General features: G+C 39.7%; 1 protein-coding gene across 3 annotated transcripts in view; it reads left to right on the forward strand.

The window, feature by feature from the left end:
* Nucleotides 1-258: 258 nt before the first annotated feature.
* VPS8 (VPS8 subunit of CORVET complex) overlaps nucleotides 259-25,512 on the forward strand; it is a 263,256-nt gene continuing 238,002 nt past the window's right edge. The window contains exons 1-5 of one of the 3 annotated variants that reach the window (XM_033211937.1): nucleotides 259-348; nucleotides 13,438-13,679; nucleotides 15,072-15,140; nucleotides 21,528-21,658; nucleotides 23,690-23,783. In XM_033211937.1, the coding sequence (XP_033067828.1) occupies nucleotides 13,527-13,679; nucleotides 15,072-15,140; nucleotides 21,528-21,658; nucleotides 23,690-23,783 (447 nt within the window). In that variant the 5' untranslated portion in view covers nucleotides 259-348; nucleotides 13,438-13,526. Of the gene's footprint in view, nucleotides 349-398; nucleotides 913-13,437; nucleotides 13,680-15,071; nucleotides 15,141-21,527; nucleotides 21,659-23,689; nucleotides 23,784-25,512 lie in introns of those variants that run through there. The other 2 variants (XM_033211939.1, XM_033211938.1) reach the window with 2 other exon arrangements.

Raw genomic sequence — 25,512 nt, forward strand, 5'->3', positions numbered from 1 at the left:
ATTCCCCTTCTGGGCTGGCTGCAAGTAAGTTCACTTTCTTAAAGGAGGAGCTTTCGCCCCTCACCTCAAGGACTGCTATATATTCGTCCGCGCTACTCTTTAGACGTTTCCATTCTCTTCGTCTTCAAGATGTGAATCACCCGTTTTTTCCTTGGGGGAAGCCAGTATATCTCTGGCCCTTTAAATAGGGGCGTGGTGAAGAGGCGCGGACCGCCCAGGAGGGGGAGCAGTGTGAGGAGAAAAGCGGAAGCGAGGCCAGTAGTGGTAGGTACTGCGCGTGCGTGAGGCTAAAGCTGGGGCGCGGTGACGTGGGCCGGCAGTCCAGGGCCGGAATAGCTGCAAGCTCAGGTAACCAGTTTTCAGAGAGCGGGCCCGTGGGGAGGAGACAGGATTGAGGGGCCGTATTCAGGGTAGGAGGAGAGCGCGCGACAGGTCTCTGAGCCTCGGCCCCTCCTCCCAGCGCGACAGCGGCGCGACCCCGGGGAGCGGACAGAGCAGCCCCTGACTGGCTAGTCGGACCCGAGCCACGGGCCGGGCGGGGTTGATTCTTGAGTGAAGGGGCGTGTCCTACGTTGGCCCGGAACTGGGTCGGGCAATTTCCACTTAGGGTTCCAAATGAATGTGAAAATTCAAATGGGCTTAAGTAAAAAGGGATTTATTGGCGCCAAACATGGAAGGGGTTGGGGTATCATTAAATCCAGTGACTCCAGTGATGTGTTTGTGTGTCTCTCCCTTTCTGCAAAGGACCAGTAACCCCTCAGTTCCCTATCTCCTTTGCGACTATAATTGCAAGCCTCATTCTGTCCTATTACAGTCCTGCGACAATTAGGCTGAGGGACTGGCGCGCCCGCTCCCCCGACTGTGAGCCTAGGCGGCGGGTGTCATGCCCCTCCCCACTCCCGGGCGGAGCACGTGTGTAGCCCGTCTGTCGGGCCTGGAAAACAGGTGTGGACCCCTTTATCCTCCAGGGACTGATATCAGGGTGCCTGAGGCTTAGATGGGGTATGCACCTCTTAGGATCGGTGCGCACCCTGTGAGGCTGGTTCCAGTTTGTCTCCACGTGCAAGTTGTGCACCAGAATGAGGGCAGCAGGGTGAAAGGTGGACCTCTAATGTTCGAGGCTATTCCTGTGCCTTGGCCTGTTCTTCGTGCGTGGCACCTGGGGAAGGAGGAAAGCAGCTGCTCAGAGTGTCTGGGTGTACAAAATGGGAGTGCTTCACAGGATAGGGTGGGAGGAGGTAGGATCGGTGAGAGGTTCCTTGGCTGTGGGTTATCAGGAATAGCTAGCTGGGGAGCCTTCTTTAAATAAACAGATCCCCTCCACTTCTTAAATTCTTGTTATAATGAATAGGAAGACTTCTGTCCTCTGCACCATCCACCCTCTACCATACTCAATTTTCCCGTACTAAAAAACCCAAAACCCAAGCCAAACAAGCATGGATGTTATCTTGTGGTGCTAAACCTTATTCCAAATGTCTGCGTTTGGGAGATAATTACGTGTTAATTGTCTGTGTATGTCTATGTCTGCCTGTGTGTGTTTGAGGTATATCTAATATAAATGTGGATGAAGAATCTGCACATGTTTGTGTAAGACATGGGTTTGCTCATGGTTAAATTTAAGCACAGAGTAGGTATTGAATCCTCTGGCAATAGCTGGCCTGTTCTGTAGAATATGCAATAAAGATAAACGGAAAAAAAATTCGTTGAACTGTTGGGCTTTATATGGTCAAAGAGGCATATGTGAGAAAATTCCTTCCAGAGCTCTTAAAGAGTAATATGTTGATTTTTTCCTTATATTTAATATATTTCCTTCGTATCTGGACCATTGTCAACAGATGGATGTTTTCTGTCTTCCACAATATTGGGACATGTTGGTGATTCTTAGCTGTATCTCAGTCTTCCATTGACATTTCAACCAGTGTGACACAAAATGTCAGTTATGTATGTGAATGAGAAGTAGGATCTTTTGAACTTAATAAAGTATGTTTAACTTTGGATCTATTGATAGCTTTTATAGAGTTTAGATGGTATGTTCTCTTGATCCCCAACTTTAGGTGCCATCTGTACATAGTGGTAAAATCAAACTGTTGTATTCTTAACTGAATCTTGAATGAATATTTGACTTATCTTCACGTTGTATGACATTATTAAATGTGTTCTGTGTATTAGCAAGGAACTACAGCTTTGTGTTGGATTTTTCACTGTTACGAATTTCTTAGGTTTACTCTAATAGTAATTACACTTTTTTTAGTCAAAGATATTTCTGTTGCGACAGAAAATTCAAATGGGCTTAAGCTAAAAGGGATTTATTGGCTCCAAACCTGGAAGGGGCTGGGGTATCACTAAATCCAGTGACTCCAGTGATGGAGTACTTGCGTGTCTCTCCCTTTCTGCAAAGGACCAGTAACCCTCAGTTCCTTATCTCCTCTGCAACTGTAATTGCAAGCCTCGTTCTGTCCTGTTACAGTCATGGGACAATTAGGGGATACGTTCTGAGAAATACGTAGTTAGGCATATTTTGTCATTGTGCAAGCATCATAGTGTGCTTATACAAACTGAGATGGTATAGCCTACCACACACCCCGAGTATGTGGGATGGCCTATTGCTCCTAGACTGTAAACCAGCACAGCATGTTACTGTACAGAATACTTTAGGTGGTTGTAACACAATGGCCAAGTATTTGTATATCTAAACATATAAAAGGTACAGTAAAAATACAGTTTAAAAGATTAAAAGGTAAGTGCACCTGTATGGGGCACTTACCATGAATGGAGTTTGCAGGACTGGAAGTTGCTGTGGGTGAGGCAGTGAGTGAGTGGTGAGTGAATGTGAAGGCCTAGGACATTACTATACACTACTGTAGACTTTTTGAACACTGTACACTTAGGCTACACTAAATTTATGAAAATTTTTTTCTTTCTCCAATAATAAATTAACCTTAGCTTACTATAATGTAACTTTTATGTTATAAACTTTTAAAAAGTTTTTAACTTCTTTGTGATAAAACTTAGCTTAAAATACAAACACATGGTACAATTAGCTGTACAAATATATTTTCTTTATATCTTTGTTAGCTTTTTTCTATTTTAAAATTTTTTAATCTTTAAAAACTAAGACACAAACACATTACCCTAGGCCTGCACAGAGTCAGAAAGGTCCCACTGGAATGTCTTCAGAGGCAGTAAAACATAGGGAACTGTCTTATGATAACAGTGCCTTCTGGATTACCTCCTGAAGGACCTGCCTAAAACGGTTTTACAGCTAACTTTTAATTTTTTAATAAGTGGATGAGTACACTTTAATGATAAAAAGTATAGTATAGCAAATACATAAACTGTTACATAGTTTATTGTCAAGTATTATGTACTATACATAATTTATGTGCTTAGCTTTTATACTACTGGCAGTACAGTAGGTTTGTTTACACCAGCATCACCACAGACACACAAGTAATATGTTGCATTACAACAGCTATGACATCACTGGGCTACAGGAATTTTTCAACTCCATTATGTGTAATCTTAGGGGACCATGGTTGCATATGTGGTCTGTCATTGACCCAAAACGTCTTTTTGGGGCACATGACTGTATATAAGTGCATAAACGATGTGACTGCAGACAATTCCTGTGTTATGTCATCCAAGGTTAAGCACCCCAGAATAAAGAGAAATTCCAGAAGGACCTTGACTGGCCAGATAGGACACAAGAATGTGATGGGCCTACTGTTCTGCTCCCCTAGCTAGGCAGATAGGGTACTTGATTGACAGCACCACCAAAATCATATGGTTGGAATGGAGGAGAAGCAGTTGCCCTCCGGGAAAGATGGCAGAGGTGCTGGGGTGTTTTAACCTTTATTTTTTCCGTTGCAATTCAGCAAGATGCTTCCAGTTACTTCTTGCTCTTAAAAAAATAAATAAATAAATCTCTTGTGACACTACATCCTTCTTGGCAACTAACCAAGAGAAATTGAGATGACAGTTAATTGCAAGTTAATAAAGAAGGCTGTCATCCACTCAGCCTTTACTTAAGTGGAATCCTATCTTTTGCGCATTTAACTTATAAGAATTTACCTGCATCAGTTACGTAAAGAAGAAAAGGGAATATATTTAAGCCTACCCAAGGCCCTTATGCTTTTTAGGAGGGATTCTTTGGCGTTGAAGTGGGTCTGGAAAGAGAGATTCTCTTGATAGTGGAGACAATATTATAGAAGCTGGAAGTGATCATTTTTCTCTGTTATTCATTTCACTTACTACCTCACTGATCAATAAAGTTAGAATTTCTACATTAGATATTTGTAGACTTAGTTCATGTTACTGTTTTGTGTATTGTGATAGGGGATTGGATTTTTATTTTCTAGACTGGAGCTGATTGCATCTGACAATTCATAGCAGTAACTTAGCACTGTATACAGGAAGGTCTTAGGCACTGTTCCTTCCCTTTTCTTTTTAACATTTTAAAATCTGTATGTACTTATGATCACTCTCCTCATTTAGACGTTCACCAACAGAACAGAAAGAGAAACAGTTTGGGCTTTTTCATTGTGGCAGTTCTGGCATTGTGCGCTACAATTACCTAAATGTGCCTTCTTGGAAAGAAATTCCAGGGTCAAGTAAAGCAGCCCATCCCAGTATACAGTAACGTTGCTCTAAATAGGGTCTCTATCTAAAGGCCAAGAGTAAGGTGAAAATTGAGTACCCTCAAAGTACTCCAAGAGGGAGTCATATCAGAAACTGACAAGTGTTGGGTCTCTCAGGAAGCCCAGTGCAGCCAGATCTTGTTTTTCCATGTTGGAACTGCATGGCGTTTGTTATTTTGAGCACAGGTGACATGAATTGCTTGGGTGTGAGGCATGTGAGAACTGAGACATAGAACAGCAGCTGACCATCTCCTATTCTGTGCTCACTGTGAAGCACGAAGTTATTGAGTGGAGGTATGCAGAGTCTCTGGCTCTATGTGAATCACTTCTTTTTCTCTCCTTCCTGTTGCTGAAGGTAATAGATGAAATCCTGTAAATTGAATGGAAAGTATGGTATATTTCCACTGTATTCATCTTGGCCTCTAGGCTGAATTAACGTAAAAGAACATAAAACATCCGAGATGGTGGGGTTTGCATCATGTTATAAATGAGCTAAATGATTTAAAAATATCTCTCCTAGATGCAAAGAATGGAACTTGCACAGATGGAGGCGTTTTGGAGTAGTGTAACTAACCATACTTTATATTTCATGACCAGACTGCTATTTGAGCTTGTGGAAGCCAGTGATGCAGTCTTGCTTGGGTATTTACCTAGGGAGGGAGGGATGGGTGGATTGATCAGCTATGGTGTCATATCAGCACAGGGAATAGAATGGTGAACAAGGCAGATCTGGTCTTTGCTCTCCCACAGAACCTGCATTCCAACTGGGGGCAAGGAATGGTGGTTTAGACAATGAAGAAATGATTACAATGTGATAAGTGTAGTAAAAGAGGAGAACAATGTTATGGGTGCATATTAATAGGGAACATAGCCTAGTTGAGCAGGGCAAAAAAAAGGGTTTTCTAAGGAAGCAAAGTTTTAGCTGATAGTTGATAAATATGACCTGCAGTGGTTGACAAGCTTGACTACATATAAGTAATATTCATTTATAACTTGGCTTACTTATTATGACATAGATTCCTATATGCTGTGAGTCAAATAACATCCTTTGGAGCTTAACAATTACAAGTAATAACGCTGATATATTTAATTTGCAACACAGATGTTGTTCCTGTCTTCTAATTCCTATGTTAATTAAACATTTTTCAAATGTCTACCTAGCTGTGCAAGCCAGGAAGCCCAGTGTTGTGGAATATTCAAAGAAGCATGGCCCCATTTTTATTATATAGCTGGGGAGAAAAGATAGTCACATGGTAAATTCACTGATGAATCAGTATGAGGAAAGAGCCAAGCCACTGTTTTAAAAGAAGACATGTTTTCTGAATTCAGAGGATGGTTAGGGAAGGAAGAGGTCATAGGCAGATCCAGTTTGAACAGTGCCTGGAAGGAAGAAAGGAAGTTAGATAAATGTAGAGAAAAAGGAAAGGAAAGGGAAGGTGAATCAGCTCGAGCAGACGTGGAGGGAAAGTGGAAGCTATCCATGAAGGACTCTTAGTGCAAAAATAATAAATTCAATTGGAAGGGAAGAAGCCAGAGGGATCTGCTCGTGTGATAGCTGGAGTCACAGGCTTAGAATTTGGGATTTTATCCTGGAGGCATTGGGAATCTGTTAAAAGTAAGTCCACTTGTGCTGGCCATAGTGGCTTACACCTGTAATCTCATCACTTTGGGAGACTGAGGCAGGCAGATGGCTTGAATGCAGGAGTTTGAGACCAGCCTGGCCAACATCATCTCTATGAAAAATTCAAAAAATTAGCTAGCCTTGGTGGTGTCCGCCTGTAGACCCAGCTACTTGGGAGGCTGAAGTGGGAGGACTGCTTGAGCCTGGGAGGCAGAGGTTGTAATGAGCCAAGATCATGCCACTGCACTCCAGCCTGGGTGACAGAGGGGGATCCTGTCTCAAAAAAAAGGCCGGGCGTGGTGGCTCAAGCCTGTAATCCTAGCACTTTGGGAGGCCGAGACAGGCGGATCACAAGGTCAGGAGATCGAGATCATCCTGGCTAACATGGTGAAACCCCGTCTCTACTAAAAAATACAAAAAACTAGCCAGGCGAGGTGGCGGGCGCCTGTAGTCCCAGCTACTCGGGAGGCTGAGGCAGGAGAATGGCGTAAACCCGGGAGGCGGAGCTTGCAGTGAGCTGAGATCCGGCCACTGCACCCCAGCCTGGGCGACAGAGCAAGACTCCGTCTCAAAAAAAAAAAAGTCCATTTGCCAGAGGAAGGTAATAGAAAACTAATAGAAGTTAACCCACTATTGCATTTTTTTTCTTTGACAAAACCACAAAACAAAACAAAGGAATGAAGAGAAATGCTTGGATTGGGAAGGCCAAAAATAAAGTTTGCATGTAATGTTGTTACTGTATCATGATTTTGTGATTTTTTTTCTAGCATTATATAGTAAATAAAAACTTGATTCTGTTTCATTGTAATGTGAAAAAGTATCTCATATGACACTTTTAGGAGGAAAAGAATGTCAGAGAATTAAATAGGCTCGTGGAGCTTGAGAACAGTTAGGAATAAATGTTTGCCGAGGTGAAAACTGGTGAAAAGCCAGGCATGGTGGCACAGGCTGGTAGTTGCAGCTACTTGGGAGATGTGAGGTAGGAGGATCACTTGAGGCCAGGAGTTTAAGGCTAACCTGGGCGACATAGCAAGATTCCATCTCTTAAAAAAAACTGGTGGAAGTTTAACTTGGCCTTATATGGGTCACACATTCTAGAGTTCTTATTCAGTTAGCCAGTGTCATAATTAAGTCGTTGCTGTTTATATGGCACATATCTTATTTTAATGGTCCTTGAATCTATTAAGTGGTTGGGAATAACAAGAGGAAATAACAGAATTATCAAGATATCAGATAATCTTATGTCTGAACTATTAAAATACTCATTTATCAGCACTCAGAAGAGGACAGCGTACTGGGTAATTGTGATTCCGTGACATATATTTCTTATCAGATTAATCTGATTTCGTTCTAAGAGAAATTAATAAATACTTCATGTAGCCTGTTTTGTTATGTGCGAGTACTGTCTGGTATGGCATCCCCTTAAGAACTATAAAAACACTAGCTCACATGATGGTTGGGTGAAGAACTAGTTGTAGAATTGCATCCCAACAGGAATTTATGAGTGGTTCATTATCCACCTTTTACCGGGATGACATTTAAGAGATAGCTGAAGTAGGATCGGTATCAAGTGTGAAATATTAAGCATCATATATTAAGCATTTCATCATTGGTGCATATATTGGAATGAAGGGCCTACTTAATAAACACACAGCAACACCAACCCACAAGGGAAGGGTTAATATTTCAGAATGTTGGATATGTGACCCGAAACAAATTAACTTATATTTATTAGTACAGTTGACCCTTGAACAATGCAGGGGTTAAGGGCACTGCCCCCTCAACCTGTGGAAAATCCGAGTACAACTTGTGACTCCTCAAAAACTTTACTACTACTACCTACTGTTGACCAGAAGCCTTACTGATAACATTAATGGTCATTTAACGCATATTTTTTGTGTTATTTGTATTGTATACTATATAGTTACAATAAAGTAAGCTAGAGAAAAGAAGATATTAAGAGTCTAAAGAAGAGGAAATATATTTGCTTTTCATTACGTGGAAGTGGATCATTATACGGGCCTTCATCCTTGTCTAAACGTTGAGTAGGCTGAGGAGGAGGAGGAGGGGTTGGTCTCCCTGGCTTGGGTGGAAGAGGCAGAGGAAAACCCACCTGTAAGTGGACCTTTGAAGTTCAAACTTGTGTTGTTCAAGGGTCAACTGTCTATTCATTTCCTATTGTTGCCGTAAATTACCGTGAAGTTAGTGGTATAAAACAATGCAGATTTATTTTACAGTTCTCATTAAAATTAAGAGGTCAAGACAAGACTTCAGTCCTTCTGGAGGCTCTAGGAGACCATCTGTTTCCTTGTCTTTCGCAGCTTCTAAAGGCTGCCTGCATCCTTGGCTCCTGAGCCCCGTTCTCCATCTTCAACACCTGTGACATGGTGTCTCTCTGATTCTACTTCTCGTGTCACATCTCTTTTTCTGGCGTTCTCTTCTGCCTCTCTCTTCCACTTTCAAGGACCTCTGTGATTACATTGGACCCACCCAAATCATCCAGAATAATCTTCCTGTCAAGGTCTTAATTTAACCTGCAAAATCCCTTTTGCCGTATCAAGTAACATATTCATAGTTTCTGGGAATTAGGACTGTCACTCTTGGATGCCTTTATATTGCCTACCACAGGTAGATTCTAGCTCAGGTACTTTCTGAAAAATTCACAGAAGCTGCTCATGTGAACTCTCCTTTTGAAAAAATGTGAGCATGATGACATTTTGATTCATCAAGTCTCTTTGGTTTGTAAAAACTGACTAAAATGAAGAAAGGAGTAACTGCTGGTAAGTGACAAAAGATGGACTTGGGAAGGGGACGTAGTTGGCTTCACTAATAAAATGTAGACTAATGTTGATGTTAAAAAGTCCAAAACATGATTTTAGAATGAGTTAGTAACAGTAAGACCCTTCTGTTATAATGAAAGTTTTTAATAAGTGTCTCTGTTTTTTTGGTGGGGGCTGTGCTACTCTTAGACAAAACCCCTACCATTCAGCTCATGAAGAACTGCTATGATACCCAGGATATTGTTCTGATATGCTTAGCACTGGCTAGACCTATACAAAAATACTGGATTTTGTTTTAGAATCTTTAACTTTAGAAAAATTTGAAAATCTTGAGGTTTTAAATATAATAGCTAATATCTGTTGAAAATTATGTCCAGACGTTATTCTAAATACTTTATTGTCATATCATTTGTTACTCACAGGAGCCCTGCGAAATAGGTAGTTGCATTCATAAGAGTCAGGACTCCCAATTTTATGTGCTAAAAGAAAGGGGGACGTTGGGAGAGTATATGTTGGCTTATGTAGCCAAACTGCCACAAGGCAGTGGGCAGAGCTAACTTGATAGAAGACTAGAATCTGAGATTTGAATAATGTCAGGACTTTCTTCTCTACTTTGTTTTTTTTTTTTTTAGAGACGGAGTGTTGCTCTGTTTCCCAGGCTGAAGTGCAGTGGTGCGATCTTCTTGGCTCATTGCATCCTCCACCTCCCAGATTCAAGCAATTCTCCTGCCTCAGCCTCCTAACTAGCTGGGACTGCAAGCACACGCCACCACGCTTGGCTGATTTTTTTTTTTTTTTTTGTATTTTAGTAGAGACGGGATTTCACTGTGTTGCTGCCCAGGCTGGTCTTGAACTCCTGAGCTCAGGAAATCCACCCGCCTCGGCCTCCCAAAGTGCTAGGATTACAGGTATAAACCACTGTGTCCGGCCTCTACTTTGTTTTTTAGATAGGTTTCATTCTTGCTAGAGAATCTGTACCTAGAACCTAGTTCTGTCAGTAGAGGTACATCTCCAGTGACAGATGTTTAGCAAGTGTAGTTAGGTGTGTGTTAAGTGAATGATTTCTTTTCTGCAGAAGAGAGCTGGGTGGGGAGTGTGGGATCTGCTCAGCTGCATTATTCGTTGTATAGAGAACAGGAAATACCTGTTCCTCATCAGTTCCATTTTAATGAATCCTGGTGAAAGACTCTGGCTATCACATAATCCCTTTTACCAAAGGATTTTTGGCCATTAGCCTCTACAAGAACACATGGTTTGAAGGAACCCTTCCCAGAACAAGAGGCGCTGTTCTGAGCAAACAACACAAAGTCCACAATATTCCATTTTAATGATATAGAAATAGAGAGGTTCAGAAAAGGTAAACAAATTGGCCAGGGTTACAGATAGGATCCCATAAAGGCCAGATTCAGACTTGATTTATTTATTTTATTTTTTGGGGGGTCAGGGGTGGGGATAAATGTTTATTTCCTGGTCATTTTTTTTTTTTGAGACAGTCTTGCTATCTTGCCCAGGCTGAAGTGCAGTGGCGCCATCTTGGCTCACTGCAAGCTCTGCCTCCTGGGTTCATGCCATTCTCCTGCCTCAGCCTCCCGAGTAGCTGGGACTACAGGCGCCCGCCACTTCGCCCAGCTAATTTTTTGTATTTTTTTAGTAGAAATGGGGTTTCACCATGTTAGCCAGGATGGTGTCTATCTCCTGACCTTGTGATCCGCCCGCTTCAGCCTCCCAAAGTGCTGGGATTACAGGCGTGAGCCACCGCGCACGGCCTATTTCCTGGTCATTTCTAAGAAAAGTGGCCACAACTGCAGACCTGAGTTTAATAGACTCTTTGGCTTGTGTTCTTTCCACTTTGCCACCACATCACATCAGTAAAAGGAGTTCTGTGAAATGAAGGACAGAAATGGGGCAGGGTAGCTTGGCGGGATGAAGTCTTGAGGGAGTGCTTGATCACCTGATACTTCTTTAGTGTGATATTGGGGTTCACAGATGCTAACTTGTTATATGGTCTTGGAACCTCTTAATAACTCCAGATATGAGATAAAAAGAGCTGGAAAAAATTGTTTTTCTTTATGAGTTATTTTGGAGAGACAAATATAAAATATGAATCATTTTAGATTATTAAATCATTTAAATAAATATTATTTTGCCATATGGTCTTTCCCACTATTTTTGAAAAATGTATAAGAATAAAAGTTAATAACTATCTTTAGGAACCACTGAAAGTGAATTAGATTGCACGTGTTTGTAAATAGTTGTTAAATAATTGCAACCATTTTTGCTTAGTGGTACAAATAGGAGTTGAAAGACTTTATTAAAAAGTAATTTGTCATGAGCCAAGGTCTTTGAAGAAATGCATATAAACATTAGTATTGCTACTGCATTTGGGTTATTGCAAAAGGAGCGCTATATTTAGAACCTGATGATGTTGGAAAGATACTTTAAAATGTTGCCAGGCAAAGAGTGGCCTCAGTTATGTGTTCTAGGAATGTGTTTGATAGCATGTGTTTTACAGGACATGACCCTATAAACAGAAAGCCTATTTTCTGTAGCATATGAAAGAAATTAGTTTGTATTTGGTAATATACTAAATAGTGTAATAGCTAGAAAAGTTGGTTTCAGCTCTTGAAAAGTCAGTTTCATGAGTCCATGATTTATACAAAGTATTCATTTCTTTTGATATGATAAAAATGAAACATGAAAGGAAGTGAAATTAATTATAGGTACTAAAATAATGAGCTTCTTTAGGTAAAATTGTCAGTGAATTTTTGGCATATTGTTTAAAGACAACTAATCTCAGTTCACTTTTTAAAAAATTAGTTATTTCAAGCCAGACATGGTGGCACATACCTGTAGTCCCAGCTACTCAGGAGGCTGAGGCTGGAGGACGGCTTGAGCCCAAGAGTTGGAGGCCACGTTGACAATATAGTGAGACTCCATTTCTTAAAAGAAATTAAGTGACTCAGTAATTGGAAGCCTTTTTTTTCTGCCTTCACTAACATGCACAATCTAATTTACTAAGAGAAGCTCACTACAGCGCAAGGGTTGTTGGTGGTAGTGGTGTTTATTTTTTTTTTTTTTTTTTTTTTTTGAGACGGAGTCTCGCTCTGCCGCCCAGGCTGGAGTGCAGTGGCCGGGTCTCAGCTCACGGCAAGCTCCGCCTCCTGGGTTTACGCCATTCTCCTGCCTCAGCCTCCCAAGCAGCTGGGACTACAGGCGCCCGCCATGTCGCCCGGCTAGTTTTTTGTATTTTTTAGTAGAGACGGGGTTTCACCATGTTAGCCAGGATGGTCTCTATCTCCTGACCTCGTGATCCGCCCGTCTCGGCCTCCCACAGTGCTGGGATTACAGGCGGTGTTTATACCCACTAAGGGCAATATGTAGTTTGAAAGAGCTTTGCACTGAGAATTTTGCCAGTTGTTTGGTACTGTGAAAAACATCTAGTTTAGAAAACAAAATGATCTTTATTATTATTATTATTATTAGAGTATTGTTTGTGTTTTCATGTTTTTGCTTTATTCTAAACAGATAAAGCTAATTGGACTTTTTAAAGTTAGGTCACTTGTAGCCTAGCTGAAACACAACGTAAAATCATTTAAAAGCAAACAATTATTGAACTTACAGTAATGTTTTAAGTATATTTTAACTTTCTAAAAATGACAGTTTTGCAAGTAAACCAAATTATCTGTGATTTTTGATATAAGAGTGATCTATCATTTAGAGCTGTGAAATAATAGAAAGCTGTATAGTTTCTAGTTTTCTTTAGTATCTCATTTTTCTCTGAAAGTATCCATGTTTCTCTATGACTAGCTGTCTTTCTAGAACTCTCTGGTGGGCTATGGAATTATTTTATCTTGGGGTCATTGTTGTTTCCTTTAATAGATCTGAACCCCTAGGTTTGCTTGTGTTGTATTAAATAGCTAGTTGTTCATCCCTGGTGTTTCTGCTAAACTCCCAGAGACATCTGTGGCCCTGTGCAGAGGCCAACAACAAAACTGGTTTATATGCTTATTTCCAGGGGAACTGGAGCACTACCCTGGGGTTTGGAATGTAAGGAAGGCATTAATTGCAGCTTTTGGCACCGATTTACCCTTATGCTGTTAGGTAAATAAATCTAGTTGGTACCAGGTCTAGTGGCTGAGCCTATTAGGTTATCACTATCACCAGTTTCATGACTTTGGGTGGCGGGCCACTTCCCAAAGTCCTTGAGCCCAAGTTAGGTGTTCCTCCTTTATGCTCTCATTGAAGCCCTCTCCCAGTAACATACCCTGTACCCTGCTGTTAATTTCAGTTTGCCTGCAATCAGATGATTAGTTGAAATCTGACCAAGTAAATCTTTGGAATGTCTAATTGACAAGGAGGAAATCTAAATTACACTTTTTTTTTTTCTTTTTTTGAAAAGAGATAATCATTCAGGTCTTTGTGAGCTAAGGCCAAACAAACAAAAGAACACTTGCTTTGATGGACTGAATACTGTTATTAGAAGTAAATATGGAAAATGAACCAGACCATGAAAATGTGGAACAGAGCCTCTGTGCCAAGACGAGCGAAGACGAGCTGAATAAGTCCTTCAATCTAGAAGCTTCACTTTCAAAATTCTCTTACATAGATCTGGACAAGGAACTGGAGTTCAAAAATGATCTGGTAAAAATTTCAACTTTTGTCAAGTGATAATGTTTAACCAGTGTTGGTTAGAGTATGCTTTGTGACCCAGAGACTCTAAGTCTGTCTTTTTTGCATGCGTTAATAGGAGTCTGTGTATAGTTTTTTTGTTTGTTTTTTGCTTTTTTTTTTGTTTTTTGGATACAGGGTCTCACTCTGTTGTCCAGGTTGGAGTACAGTGGTGCAGACATGGCTCACTGAAGCTTCAACCTCTTGGGCTCAAGTGATCCTCCCGCCTCAGCCTCCCAAATAGCTGGGACCACAGGTGTTTGCCACCACGCCCACCTAACTTTTAATTTTTTTGTAGAGAGGGTCTTGCCATGTTGCCCAGGCTTGTCTCAAACTCCTGAACTCAAGCACTTCTCCCTTCTTGACCTCCCATGTGTGTAGTTTTATGAGATGACATTACTCTTCATTTGTATAGTCCATTACAGTTTATGAAACAGTTTGATTCATGTTGTCATTTGAGCTTCAGAACTCTCACAACACTCTGATAATCCGTTGTATAGATGAAGACACTGGCATACAGCTATGTAAATGACTTCTCAAAGTCACAGAGCCAGTGGTAGTTTCCTTATCTTGCACAGCATTTTTTTCTCGCTTTGATTTAATATTATGTTAATAGGTTTCTGTGAGTATGAGGATATTTAATGACAAGTTGCTTGACCTAATTATCTCTCACCATAATTTATGAAATAACTAAGAAATATGATGTGAGACTTTTGCTTATTGCTTATGACTTACGTCTAAACGTAGAAAATTAGGGGTTTTCTTAGATGTTGTTTTGTCGTGTTTAAGAAAGCAGATGCAGAAGTCTTTCAACAGAAGTTTTCTGGAAAGTAGGCTGGGCGTAGTGGCTCATGCCTGTAATTCCAGCACTTTGTGAGGCCGAGATGGGCGGATCACTTAAGGTCAGGAGTTCAAGACCAGCCTGGCCTTATGATGAAACCCCACCTCTACTAAAAGTACAAAAAAAATTAGCCGGGTGTAGTGGCGTGTGCCTGTAATCCCAGCTCCTCAGGAGGCTGAGGCAGGAGAATTGCTTGAACCTGGGAGGCGGAGGTTGCAGTGAGCTAAGATCGCACCATTGCACTCCCCTGGGCATCACAGCGAGACTCTGTCTCAAGAAAAAAAGCGTTCTGGAAAGGGCTGTCAGGATAGTGCAGTTAGTGCAGGTATGTCCTTGATAGTAACTGAATGTGTAGATAGGAAAGGAAATCACTCTGTAGTCTTGACTTATTACTATGGATTTTTGAGTTGATCATTTTGGTGGTAAGTTTGTCTTTTAATTGATGGTGATTTTAATAAACTGAAACCCCTCACAGTTATAAGGGGAAAGGCATTTTGTGAGCATTATTTTTTTTCTTTGTTTAGATTGATGACAAGGAGTTTGATATTCCTCAGGTTGATACTCCTCCAACACTGGAAAGCATACTAAATGAGGTAAGTGAATATTAATGATTACTGTCATTTCGTGGCATTAATATTAATACTTTTTGGATTAGTTATAAATGCACCTAGATGCGCACTATCCAGTAGGGTAGCCACTAGTCATATGTGTCAGTTTAAAATTAAATTAATTATAATCAAATAAAAATTTAATTCCTTGGCTGTACAAGGCACATTTCAAGTGCTCAATAGCCACCTGTGGCTAGCGGCTACTATGTGGCTAGGGGATAGCATAGATAAAGAGTATTTCCATCATCACAGGAAGTTCTCTTGGACAGCAGTAGTCTAGATTGTGAGCTTCTCAAGGGCATAAACCATCTTTTGTTCATCTTTAGTCTCTGTGCTCAGAACAATGCCTAATACTTGGCAGACTTTAAAATATATTTTATTAAGTTAATCGAGATGCAAAATTTATGTCACTTTTGAGGTTTGTATTATGTGTTGCTAATGGTTAAGTTTTCTCTACCACTGATATTCAAATAGCTTGTCCTCTGACACTAAAGAACATCTTGCAACCTTATAATAAGCTTCATCACTCTTCTACATGAAGAAAACTAATCTTTTATAGTTTATCTTATGAATGCCATTTCTATTGAAAAGTTTTTCAGAGTTTTGAAATGATGTTATTCTTTTCTGAATTGGGAGATCAAAGGCTTTCTAAAGGGGCTCTGTGAGAGTTCATGGTTGGTGAAGCACGCCTGTTTTATGTACCCTGCATCTGCTGACAACCCTTCAACTCAGTCTTCTTCATCTTTTAAAACCTTGCTTGGGACTTCCCTTGGAGGTTTTAGCTTCTAATTTGAGAAAGACCTTGCAATGTATAAATCTATTTCAAATCCGCAGTTATGTTTTCCAAAAGATAAGGACCCAAAAGTTCCCCGACAGAAATGCCCATGTATACCAAAGCTCCGAGTGAGTTGGGCCTCTGTCTATCCTGTTAGGGTTATAGGCAACACTTTATAGGATACAAACTACTCTCTGTCAATTGTGTCTTTTATTTTTCTCGTATGGCTTTTATTTCTATGTTTTATATCAGTTTGATGTTGCTGTTACTTTGAATGTATTTTAACTTTGAATGTGTTTTAACTTCAGAAGTGTTCTATATGTTCTGTGTGAAGACTTAGGCATTTTTAGTTTTGACAAAGAAGGCTTTGGTCCATGAAAGAATATTCTGTTACAGTGAAATGTCCTTTATTTACTTTCTAATATAGAGGAAATCTTTCATTTAGAGGTGAGAAGATTAATTTTAGTCAGTTTTGTTAAAATGGCCTTAATCGCATCCTCATTTCAATTATCTTATTAAGTGTAAAATAAAAATAATCTTAGAGGACTGTGTATAAGGCCTTGTTTGTACATCATTATATAATATCAGCAAAGAAAATAATGCTCATATGAATGAGCTGTAGTTCATAATGAAGGAAAACTGTTCTTGCACAATAACTTTCTTATCTATGAGTAACAGTAAGTATAGTCATTAGTGGTTTACTAAGAAGATAACACTGTTATCATCCTCAGTAGTAGTTTGAGTGCTTAGTGTATTTGGGTCATGGTGTTAGATGTTGGGGTTATAAAGTGCAATGTGACTCTCTCTGTGCTTGAGAGGGAAATGAAGCTGGGAAGTGGCCAGACTTTACACCTCCAGGGAACCAGGCAAGTCGTAAGTGGAAGAAAACATAGTTCAAATTGTAGACCATTATGAAGACTATAAGGGGGCTGTGGGGAGTACTAAAGAAAATGACTGAAGAGAAAATGAAAAGGGCTGAAGTAGAAAATGTAGATAAGCCGTTTTCTCAGGATATGTGGATGCATATATTTTATAATGTTCATTAATATCAACCTTAAGGGAGACTGGGAAGAAATGGACATCCAAGTTTTTTTTTTGTTTTTTTTGTTTTTGTTTTTTTGAGATGGAGTCTTGCTCTGTCACCCAGGCTGGAGTGCAGTCGCATGATCTTGGCTCACTGCAACCTCCACCTCCCAGGCTTAAGCGATTCTCGTGCCTCAGCCTCCCAAGTAGCTGGGATTACAGGCACCCGCCACCACGCCCAGCTAATTTTTGTGTTTTTAGTAGAGACAGGGTTTCACCATCATGTTGGCCAGGCTGGTCTCAAACTCCTGACCTCAAGTGATCTGCCTGCCTCAGCCTCCCAAAGTTCTGGGATTATAGGCATGAGCCACCATACCTGGCCAATACTTTTTAAAGTAGAAATGTAGAGATTACTGAGACATCCTAGATCTCAGAATTTAGGGCGTGAAACAATGTTTCTAGATATTGCTGTCCTTCGAAACTATGCTTCTTCTGAGATTTTAAATTTTGAAATTCCATTCTCTAACTATCACCTTTTTCCCCTATTCCCTTCCATTGAACCTGTGTTTTGGCCTCATTAAGATCAAGTCTTTTGACCCTTTCTAATCTCCCAGTCTCTGATAATAGTCCTGGGTTTACTTCAATCCTGCTATTGGATTGTGCAGCCAGAAATTTCTTTTGAACTTTGCATTGAAGTATATCATACATAGAGGAAGGTGCACAAATCATAAGTGTACACTGTGGTGAATGTTAACAAACTGAACAACCTGTGTAACCAGAATCCAGATAAAGCAACAGAACATTACTAGTACCCCAGAAACTCATCTTGTGTCCTTTTAGTTCCCAAACCCAGAGTAATTACTACTCTAACTTCTACCAGCACTGATTACTTTGCCTGCTTTGAACTTTATATAAATGGAATTATATAGTGTGTAGTCTTCTGTTTCTGAATTCTTTCCCTTAATGTTTTTAGATTTGTTCACATTGCTGTGTAAAATTCTTTGTGAATATACCTTTATTCATTCTACTGTTGATATGTATTTGTGTAGTTTCTAATTTCTGGCTACTATGAAGAGTGCTGCTGTAAATTTTCCTATTCATGTGTTTTGGCATATACATACTTACACACATTTCTGGGTTTTGTCTGTTTTCATTTTGTTTTTTTTTGAGACAGAGTCTCACTCTGTCACCCAGGCTGGAGTGCAATGGTACGATCAGGGCTCACTGCAACCTCCTCCTCCTGGGTTCAAGTGATTCTCGTGCCTCAGCCTCCCGAGTAGCTGGGATTACCAGCATGTGCCACCACACGTGACAAAGTTTTTTGTATTTTTATTAGAGACGGGGTTTTGCTATGTTGGCCAGGCTGGTCTCGAACTCCTGACCTCAGGTGATCTGCCTGCCTTGGCCCCCCAAAGTGCTGAGATTACAGGCATGAACCACTGTTCCCAGCTTTATACACATTTCTGTTGGGCATATACCTAGGGGTGGAATTAGTGGGTCATCAGGTATAGTTATATTCAGCTTTAATATATATTGGCACAGTTTTTCAAAGTGGTGGTTTGATATACACTTCCAGCAACAGTGTATGAGATTTCTGATTACTATATCCTTGTAAACTTTTGAATTTTTCTGTCTTTTTCACTTTCATTCTTAACAGATGTATAGTGCTATCACATCATGATTTTAATTTGAATTTCCCTAAAGACTAATGAAATTGGGTACTTTGACATATGTTTAGATACCTCTTTTGCGAACTGCTTTTTCATATAATTAGCCCACTTCTGTTGTTTTATTTTTTAAGTGATTTATAGGAGTTCTTTATGTATGCTAATACAAGTCCTTTATTTGATATACATATTGCATCTTCTTTCTTTCTGTACATTACCTTTTCACTCTATTAATAGTTTCTTTTGAGGAGCACAAGTTCTTAATATAGTTCAGCTTATTAAAAATTTCCATTTGTGTGCGTGTGTCTGTCCTATTTAAGAAAATTTTTCCAATTCCAAGGTTATGATGATGTTACCCTATTTTGTTCTAACATTTTCATTGTTCCTCTCATATGTAGATCTGTAATTCATCTGGAATTTTTTTTGGGTGTGATAGTGTGAGCTATGAGCCAGCACCATGTACTAAAAAGAGTATTCTCGTCTGGTGTCACTTTTGTTATAAATCAGGTGGATATATAAATACGTGTGGATCTGAGTCCATTGGTGTGTCCATACTTGCCTCAATCTCACATTCTAGTGATTGAAACTTTGTAATAGGTCTTGGTATCTGGTAGTTTAAAATCTTCCAGCTTTGATGTTATTCAAGATTGCCTTTTTTTTTTTTTTTTGCATTTTCATGTAAGTTTTAGAATTAGTTTATCAGTTCACACACACACACACCCACACACACACATACACAAATCAGCTGAAATTTGAAAGGATCGTGCAGTTTTTTTCACATCAGTTTGGGGATAATTGATACTTTTGCTGTGCAGCAGTAGTTTTAAATTCAGTCTTGACATCTTCACTTCTTTTTTTCCCTTCACTTTTTCTTTCACTTATCTTGTAAGCCTGGCTTGATTCATCTGATCCATTTTCTTTAATTATGTCCCCAGACTTTTTAAGAAAATCAAATAACATTTTGATTGACTCTCTTGTTTAAGATCTTGATGCTGCCGTACTTATTTCTGAATTATTTCCTTCCCTTTTCCTACAGCAATTGTTCCAATCTTTACAGCACTCAAGCAACATAGTGTCTTATTGCCAGTCCTAACCCTGTTCTTAGAAGACCTATGTGTAGAGATATCTGGAAAGCAGTTCTAAATTTGGACCTAAACCTTGAGAAATGTTGATGATAAAGACACAGATTTTGGAGTCATTAGATAACATGGTTCTTAAAGCTATAGATATGGGTGAGCTTACTCAAATAGGAAGTACATGAAGTAGGAAGAGAAGAAGAGAGCTTAGAGTATAATCCTGAGGGACAATCGTATTTAAAGGTTGGGCTGAGAAGAAGCTAGCATGTGACTAATAGGAGGACACATAAATTAGCAGATAACCAGGAAGGAGAGATGTACCGAAAACCAAAGGAAAAGAAAGTTTCAAGATGTAGGGAATGAGCCAGGCATGGTGGCATGCACCTGTAGTCCCAGCTACTTGGAGGCTGGAGTGGAGGATTGCTTGAGTCCAGGAATTTGAGGCTCCAGTGAGCTGTGATTGTACTGGCCTGGGTGACAGGGAATGGTCAACAGGGTTAAATGATGCCTGGAGGACAAGAACACGCTAACAGAAAGCAGATCCGTAGATTTGGCTAGTAACATCATCAAGATTGGTAGGAGCTTGTAATGAGTGGAGTCAAGGTAGTGAGTAGACATTAATCTCTCAAGCACGTTGATTGCAAATGGTAAGGCAGAAGGTAGTGCGGCTGAAAGAGACGGTGAGACATCATTCTCTGATATTTGTCACCCAGAATCAACTTGTGCAAAGCCAAGTACCTCATCTTGCTTTATCTGCCATTTGTCTGCTTTCTAGTTTCAGTGAGTAGAATCACCCTTTGCCTAGTTGTAGAAGCTGGAAACCTGGTACTCTTCTTTGACTTCTCCCTTGCCTCTCCTCCCATCCATACCCCTACTCAGTCCCCCATTTCAATGGTAACCAGAGATGTTTGATTTTTTTCTCAGTAATGTGTTTCATCATTCCCTCTGTTGACCTCTTCTGCAGCTTCTTAGGTTGGGATCTCCTGTTTCTCCTTGATAGTGCAGTGGCTCTCTTACTGGTCCTTAAAGTCTTCTTGTTTCTCCTCATCCATTCTTCATACTGCCCCACTTATCTTTCTAAAACATGGTTCCCATCATGTCTTTCCACTTCTTAAAAATGTCAGTTGCCTTCCCACTGCCTGCTATATATAGTATACTGAATACTCATTAAATGAGTACTGGTTGTGTGTCAGGCATTATACTAGGCACTAGAGGTACAATGATGAACAAGACAGACATGGGCCCTGCTGCCATCTAGTGTAATGGAATATAAGGCTTTTTATGGTTTGGATACCAGCTTATCTTTCTAGGGTCATCTCCAGCTTCTGCTTATATCCTCCAGACATTTTGGACTACTACTTTTCCCATGGACAAAATCTGTATTGTGAAATGACTGTGTCTTTCTGCACTGTTTCCTACCCAGAATGCCTTTCTGCTGTCTCCTTGTCGTATTTTTTTATAGCAGACTATAGTCAGATGGTGTTTGTTTTCTTCAAATGAGCCATTGGCTGTTAGTTAACTGCTAAATGATCTGTAAAAGCTTGATTTTTAAGAAATATTCTATAGCTAACAGTAGTCTGCATAACGGCTTCTGCTTCTTCCTGCTACAAGAAGGAAGTTTTTGGGGTGACTTCTTTGTAGAAAGAAATAGCTATCTAGAATTTAATACTAATAATTCTGTATGATGCCTTTCTGGTCAATAAGAATGCATGGAATGGAGGTGAAAGGCAGAAATAAGCACTTGTGTGCTCTGGAGAAACCCATTAATACCTGTCTTATTTCATAGAGTATTTGGATTTTGAATGTATTGATTTATCTTCTTCCAATTTAGACTGATGATGAAGATGAGTCTTTTGTTCTTGAGGATCCTGCATTGTTAAACATTGATACTATTGATTCTCACTCCTATGATACTTCATCTGTGGCAAGCTCAGATAGTGGTGACAGGACCAACTTAAAAAGGTAGGTATTCATGTGAATCATACTTGCTTACAGTTGAAGTATTTAATTGTTTGAAATGTAAATATTGTACTCTATTGTACTTTTTAAAGTACAATATGGTCTGTTGAAGCCTTGCATAGGAAGTAGAAGGGATATAATATCTTGAAGATTTTGGCACCATTAAGGAAGAAGGTAAAAGGGTAGGTGCTATGACCACTATCTGGACTCTCGATAGGAAGCCATAATGATAGCCAGGGACTCCCGGAAGCAGGAGAGCCCTTGGAGGAAGTACAAATTAAACCTGGCACAGTGTCCATGGTGGAAACATGCAGCTTGGTTCACTACCCTTCTGTTCTGCGCACCTTCCTGCACCTCCCTGTCATCTGCATCTCTGCCTTCCTTCATTCTCTTGGAGTGGGTTCAGAGAATCACAAAGATGATTAAAAATTCAGGAAAAGGACTTCTAAACCTAAATAACTTAAATTTGGGCTGCTTTTCACCTTCTGAGTTCTTGGAGAGAATATGAAAAGGAAAGAGAAGTGGAGGAATCATAAATACATTATTGAATTCATGTGTAACTTTAATATTGATAAAGTGATCTGTTTTTCTTCTTCAATTTTGCCTGTGCCAGTGCTCTTTTCTTTAGGTTATCTCTTATGGGATAGGGGACGTTGCTGAACAGGACGTTATGTTAACCTGTTCGGCAATGTGTCCTTCAAATAGATAACCTAAATGTTTTTGATGATCTGGTTACTACGTGCTTAAAAGATACGGTGTCATTGGCTGGGCGTGGTCTCTCACGCCTGTAATCCCAGCACTTTGAGAGGCTGAGGCAGGCGGATCATGAGGTCAGGAGATCAAGACCATCCTGGCTAGTACAGTGAAACCCTGTCTCTACTAAAAATTCAAAAAATTAGCTGGGTGTTGGGGCGGGCGCCTGTAGTCCCAGCTACTCGGCGGGAGGCTGAGATAGGAGAATGGCATGAATCTGGGAGGCAGAGCTTGCAGTGAGCCAAGATCGCACCACTGCACTCCATCCTGGGTGACAGAGGGAGACGCCATCTCTGAATGAATAAATAAATAAATAAATAAATAAAAAGATATGGTGTCACCTTGTCACCTACAAGATTAAGTTAGAACTCCTCTGCATGGCCTCAGTCTGGGCCATGCTTACTGTTTTCACCTAATCTCTAAGCACTCGTACTTCAGCCCTCCTCTCCTAATCCATACCTTTTGTGTGTGTATACCCCAGACACACTGCGCACCTTTACATCTTCATATTTCTGCCCATGCTTTTTGCCTGACAAACTCCTAGTCATCCATTAAGGTCAAATTCGTCATCTTCTCTTTTCTATAGCTATCCCTAATGTCCCCCAGATAAACAGAAGTAAACTGTTCTTCATTTGCATTTATATGGCACTTAATTCATATTTCTAGTGTAACATTTATTCTTTAGAGTTACTTCTCAGCCTCTCTAAGCTATGAGATCCTTGACAGTAGTAACTGTGACTTTCTTATTTTTGTATTCCCAGAGCATACTTCTAGTCATACAGAGTAGGTGCTCAGTAATGTTGGGTACAAGTTTAAAAGTTACTTTTTATATGAGGATGAGTAGAGGGGGATTTGAGGAAGTGGTTGAAGAATGAGAGGATGGTCATAGGAGGAGCAGCAGCAGGAAAGGTGAGCAAGGGTAAGAAGGCAGTAGGGTAATGTAGACTTGCAGGCTGGAGGAGTGCTCTGTAGTCAGGCTTCTGGAGAACATGAGAACCTACTGTCACATTTCCTAAGGTGGGCATGGAGCAGTTTGAATTGTGAGAAAGGAATGGTGATTTGATTCATTTTCCTGCTTGTGCTTCTTTGAGGTTCAAGGCGGGTTTAATACGTTTTAAGGTGGGATTGTTAGATACTTCATACATCTTTTAAAAACAGATCTAACAAATAACATACAATGTTGTCTTCTGCTTTTTGTGTGTGTGTGTTTTCTTTCAAAGCATTGGGACCTCGCCTTTTCACTTTTTTTGTCTGTTTTTAAATGTTTTTCTTTATTTTTAGGAAGAAGAAATTACCTGATTCTTTTTCACTCCATGGATCAGTTATGCGCCATTCACTTTTGAAGGGAATTTCTGCCCAGATAGTGTCTGCAGCTGTAAGTATTTTGTTTTTTTTCCCTCAACTTTGTAACCTGCAATGGCATAATAAAGTAGGAATGAGCATAAAACAAAATACAGCACTTCTCTTGGCCCGAGGCTTAAGAAAAATAGAATCTGGCTTTCATGGTTTTTGTGTGATGATTTTTGACTCATAAGACATGGCTACACGTCTTGACATAGAAATTAGTGCAGCCATGAAAATAAAGTTCTGCTCAGAGTCTAGGCTGTGCCTAAATGAAATATGGCAGCAAGCCGAAAATAAATACTATATCTGCCTTTTCTTTAAATTCCTTTTCCGTTTAGTTGCCATCTTGTGTATTTGTTGAGATTGTGTGCTTTTTTTTTTTTTTTACTCTTTTCATATGGAGAAATAATTGATCAGAATCTTTTACAACTTGAATGATTTTTTTATAATTCACAAAAGTATTTTCATGCCCCTTATTTCTTTTATTCTTACAACTTGGAAAGTAGGTAAAGCTGTATTCTATTTTACAAATGAGAAGATAGGCCCAGAAAGGTAATAGTAACTTGTCTTAGATCATTCTGTTAGGAGGTAGCAAGGCATTTATTCAAAACTGGGGTTTCTGGCTTCAAGTGTAGTGCCTCTGTTGTGAACTGGAGGTGGCACTGGTGAATGTGGCCAATGTGTTAAATGGCTGGAACAGAATATTTGTGGCCTTTTTTGAAAATTATGTAGAGCACTGGGTTAACGTAAACAGTATTTAATGGTCCATAGATGGCAGACTTTTCGTTTGACACTATCAGACTTTTCTTTTGACCTCAAAGCCCGTAGTTTTATGTAGTCTTTCAGTTTTGGTTTTCTGAATACAATGTATAGATTCTATATATAATGATAATGACAGATTTATACTCCAGGAAGTTTGATGTGTTTTTATGTTCTTTTTGGGGCATTTAATCGGCATTTTGCATATCCAAGTTGGACAAGAAATAAAAGTTTGGATTTTTCACGAGGGTAAGAGATTGATACAGAATTACAAGATACCACAATTGCATTTCAATTTTCAGATTTATCAGAAAAAGCCCTTAGTGCAAATACCAAAAAAAAAAAAAAGCTATAACAATTGGTGTATCCTGACCTAGCTCATATATCATGAAGTAAATTTAAATAGCGAGATGCTCAACAAGCAATGGGGGAAACCTGGGCAATTGTTTTTCCTCTTTTAGGTGGAGAATAACTCATAGTTGCTAGAATGGGAACCACCTGTTGAGGATTACATTTCCATGACGTTTTCTGAATTTAATCCTTATGTAGGTGATGAAATTCATTCCTTTCAAAATCAAGATGAACCAGAACAGTCATTTGACCCACCTGTGCAGTTTTAAAAATATTTTGAATATTGGAGACTGAGCTAAAACTCAGACTCTGAACAATGATTAGATAAATCTGTTATTTAAAAGGGTTTCTCCTTCCCCTTGAAGAGGAGGGGAAATTCTAATAAATCCCAGAGTGTTTGCATTCTGTTTTTATTTCATTGCCATGGCTGAGCTCCTTTGGTATGTTAAAATGAAAACTGCCTTTACTGTGACAGTCATCATACAGTGCCTTCCTATTTTTGGATTACCAGCTCAATTTAAATTGCATGCTTTCCTGTGATGGTTGGTTTATTAACATGTAAAGCTAGTTATATTTTTGGATATTTCTCCTTGAATAATTGCTCAATAGCGCCTTCAGCCATGTGGTTAGTGATGTTATTAGGGCTGCTT

This window comes from Trachypithecus francoisi, unplaced genomic scaffold (assembly GCF_009764315.1).
Source record: "Trachypithecus francoisi isolate TF-2019V2 unplaced genomic scaffold, Tfra_2.0 Lachesis_group0, whole genome shotgun sequence".
Classification (NCBI taxonomy): Eukaryota; Metazoa; Chordata; class Mammalia; order Primates; family Cercopithecidae; genus Trachypithecus; species Trachypithecus francoisi.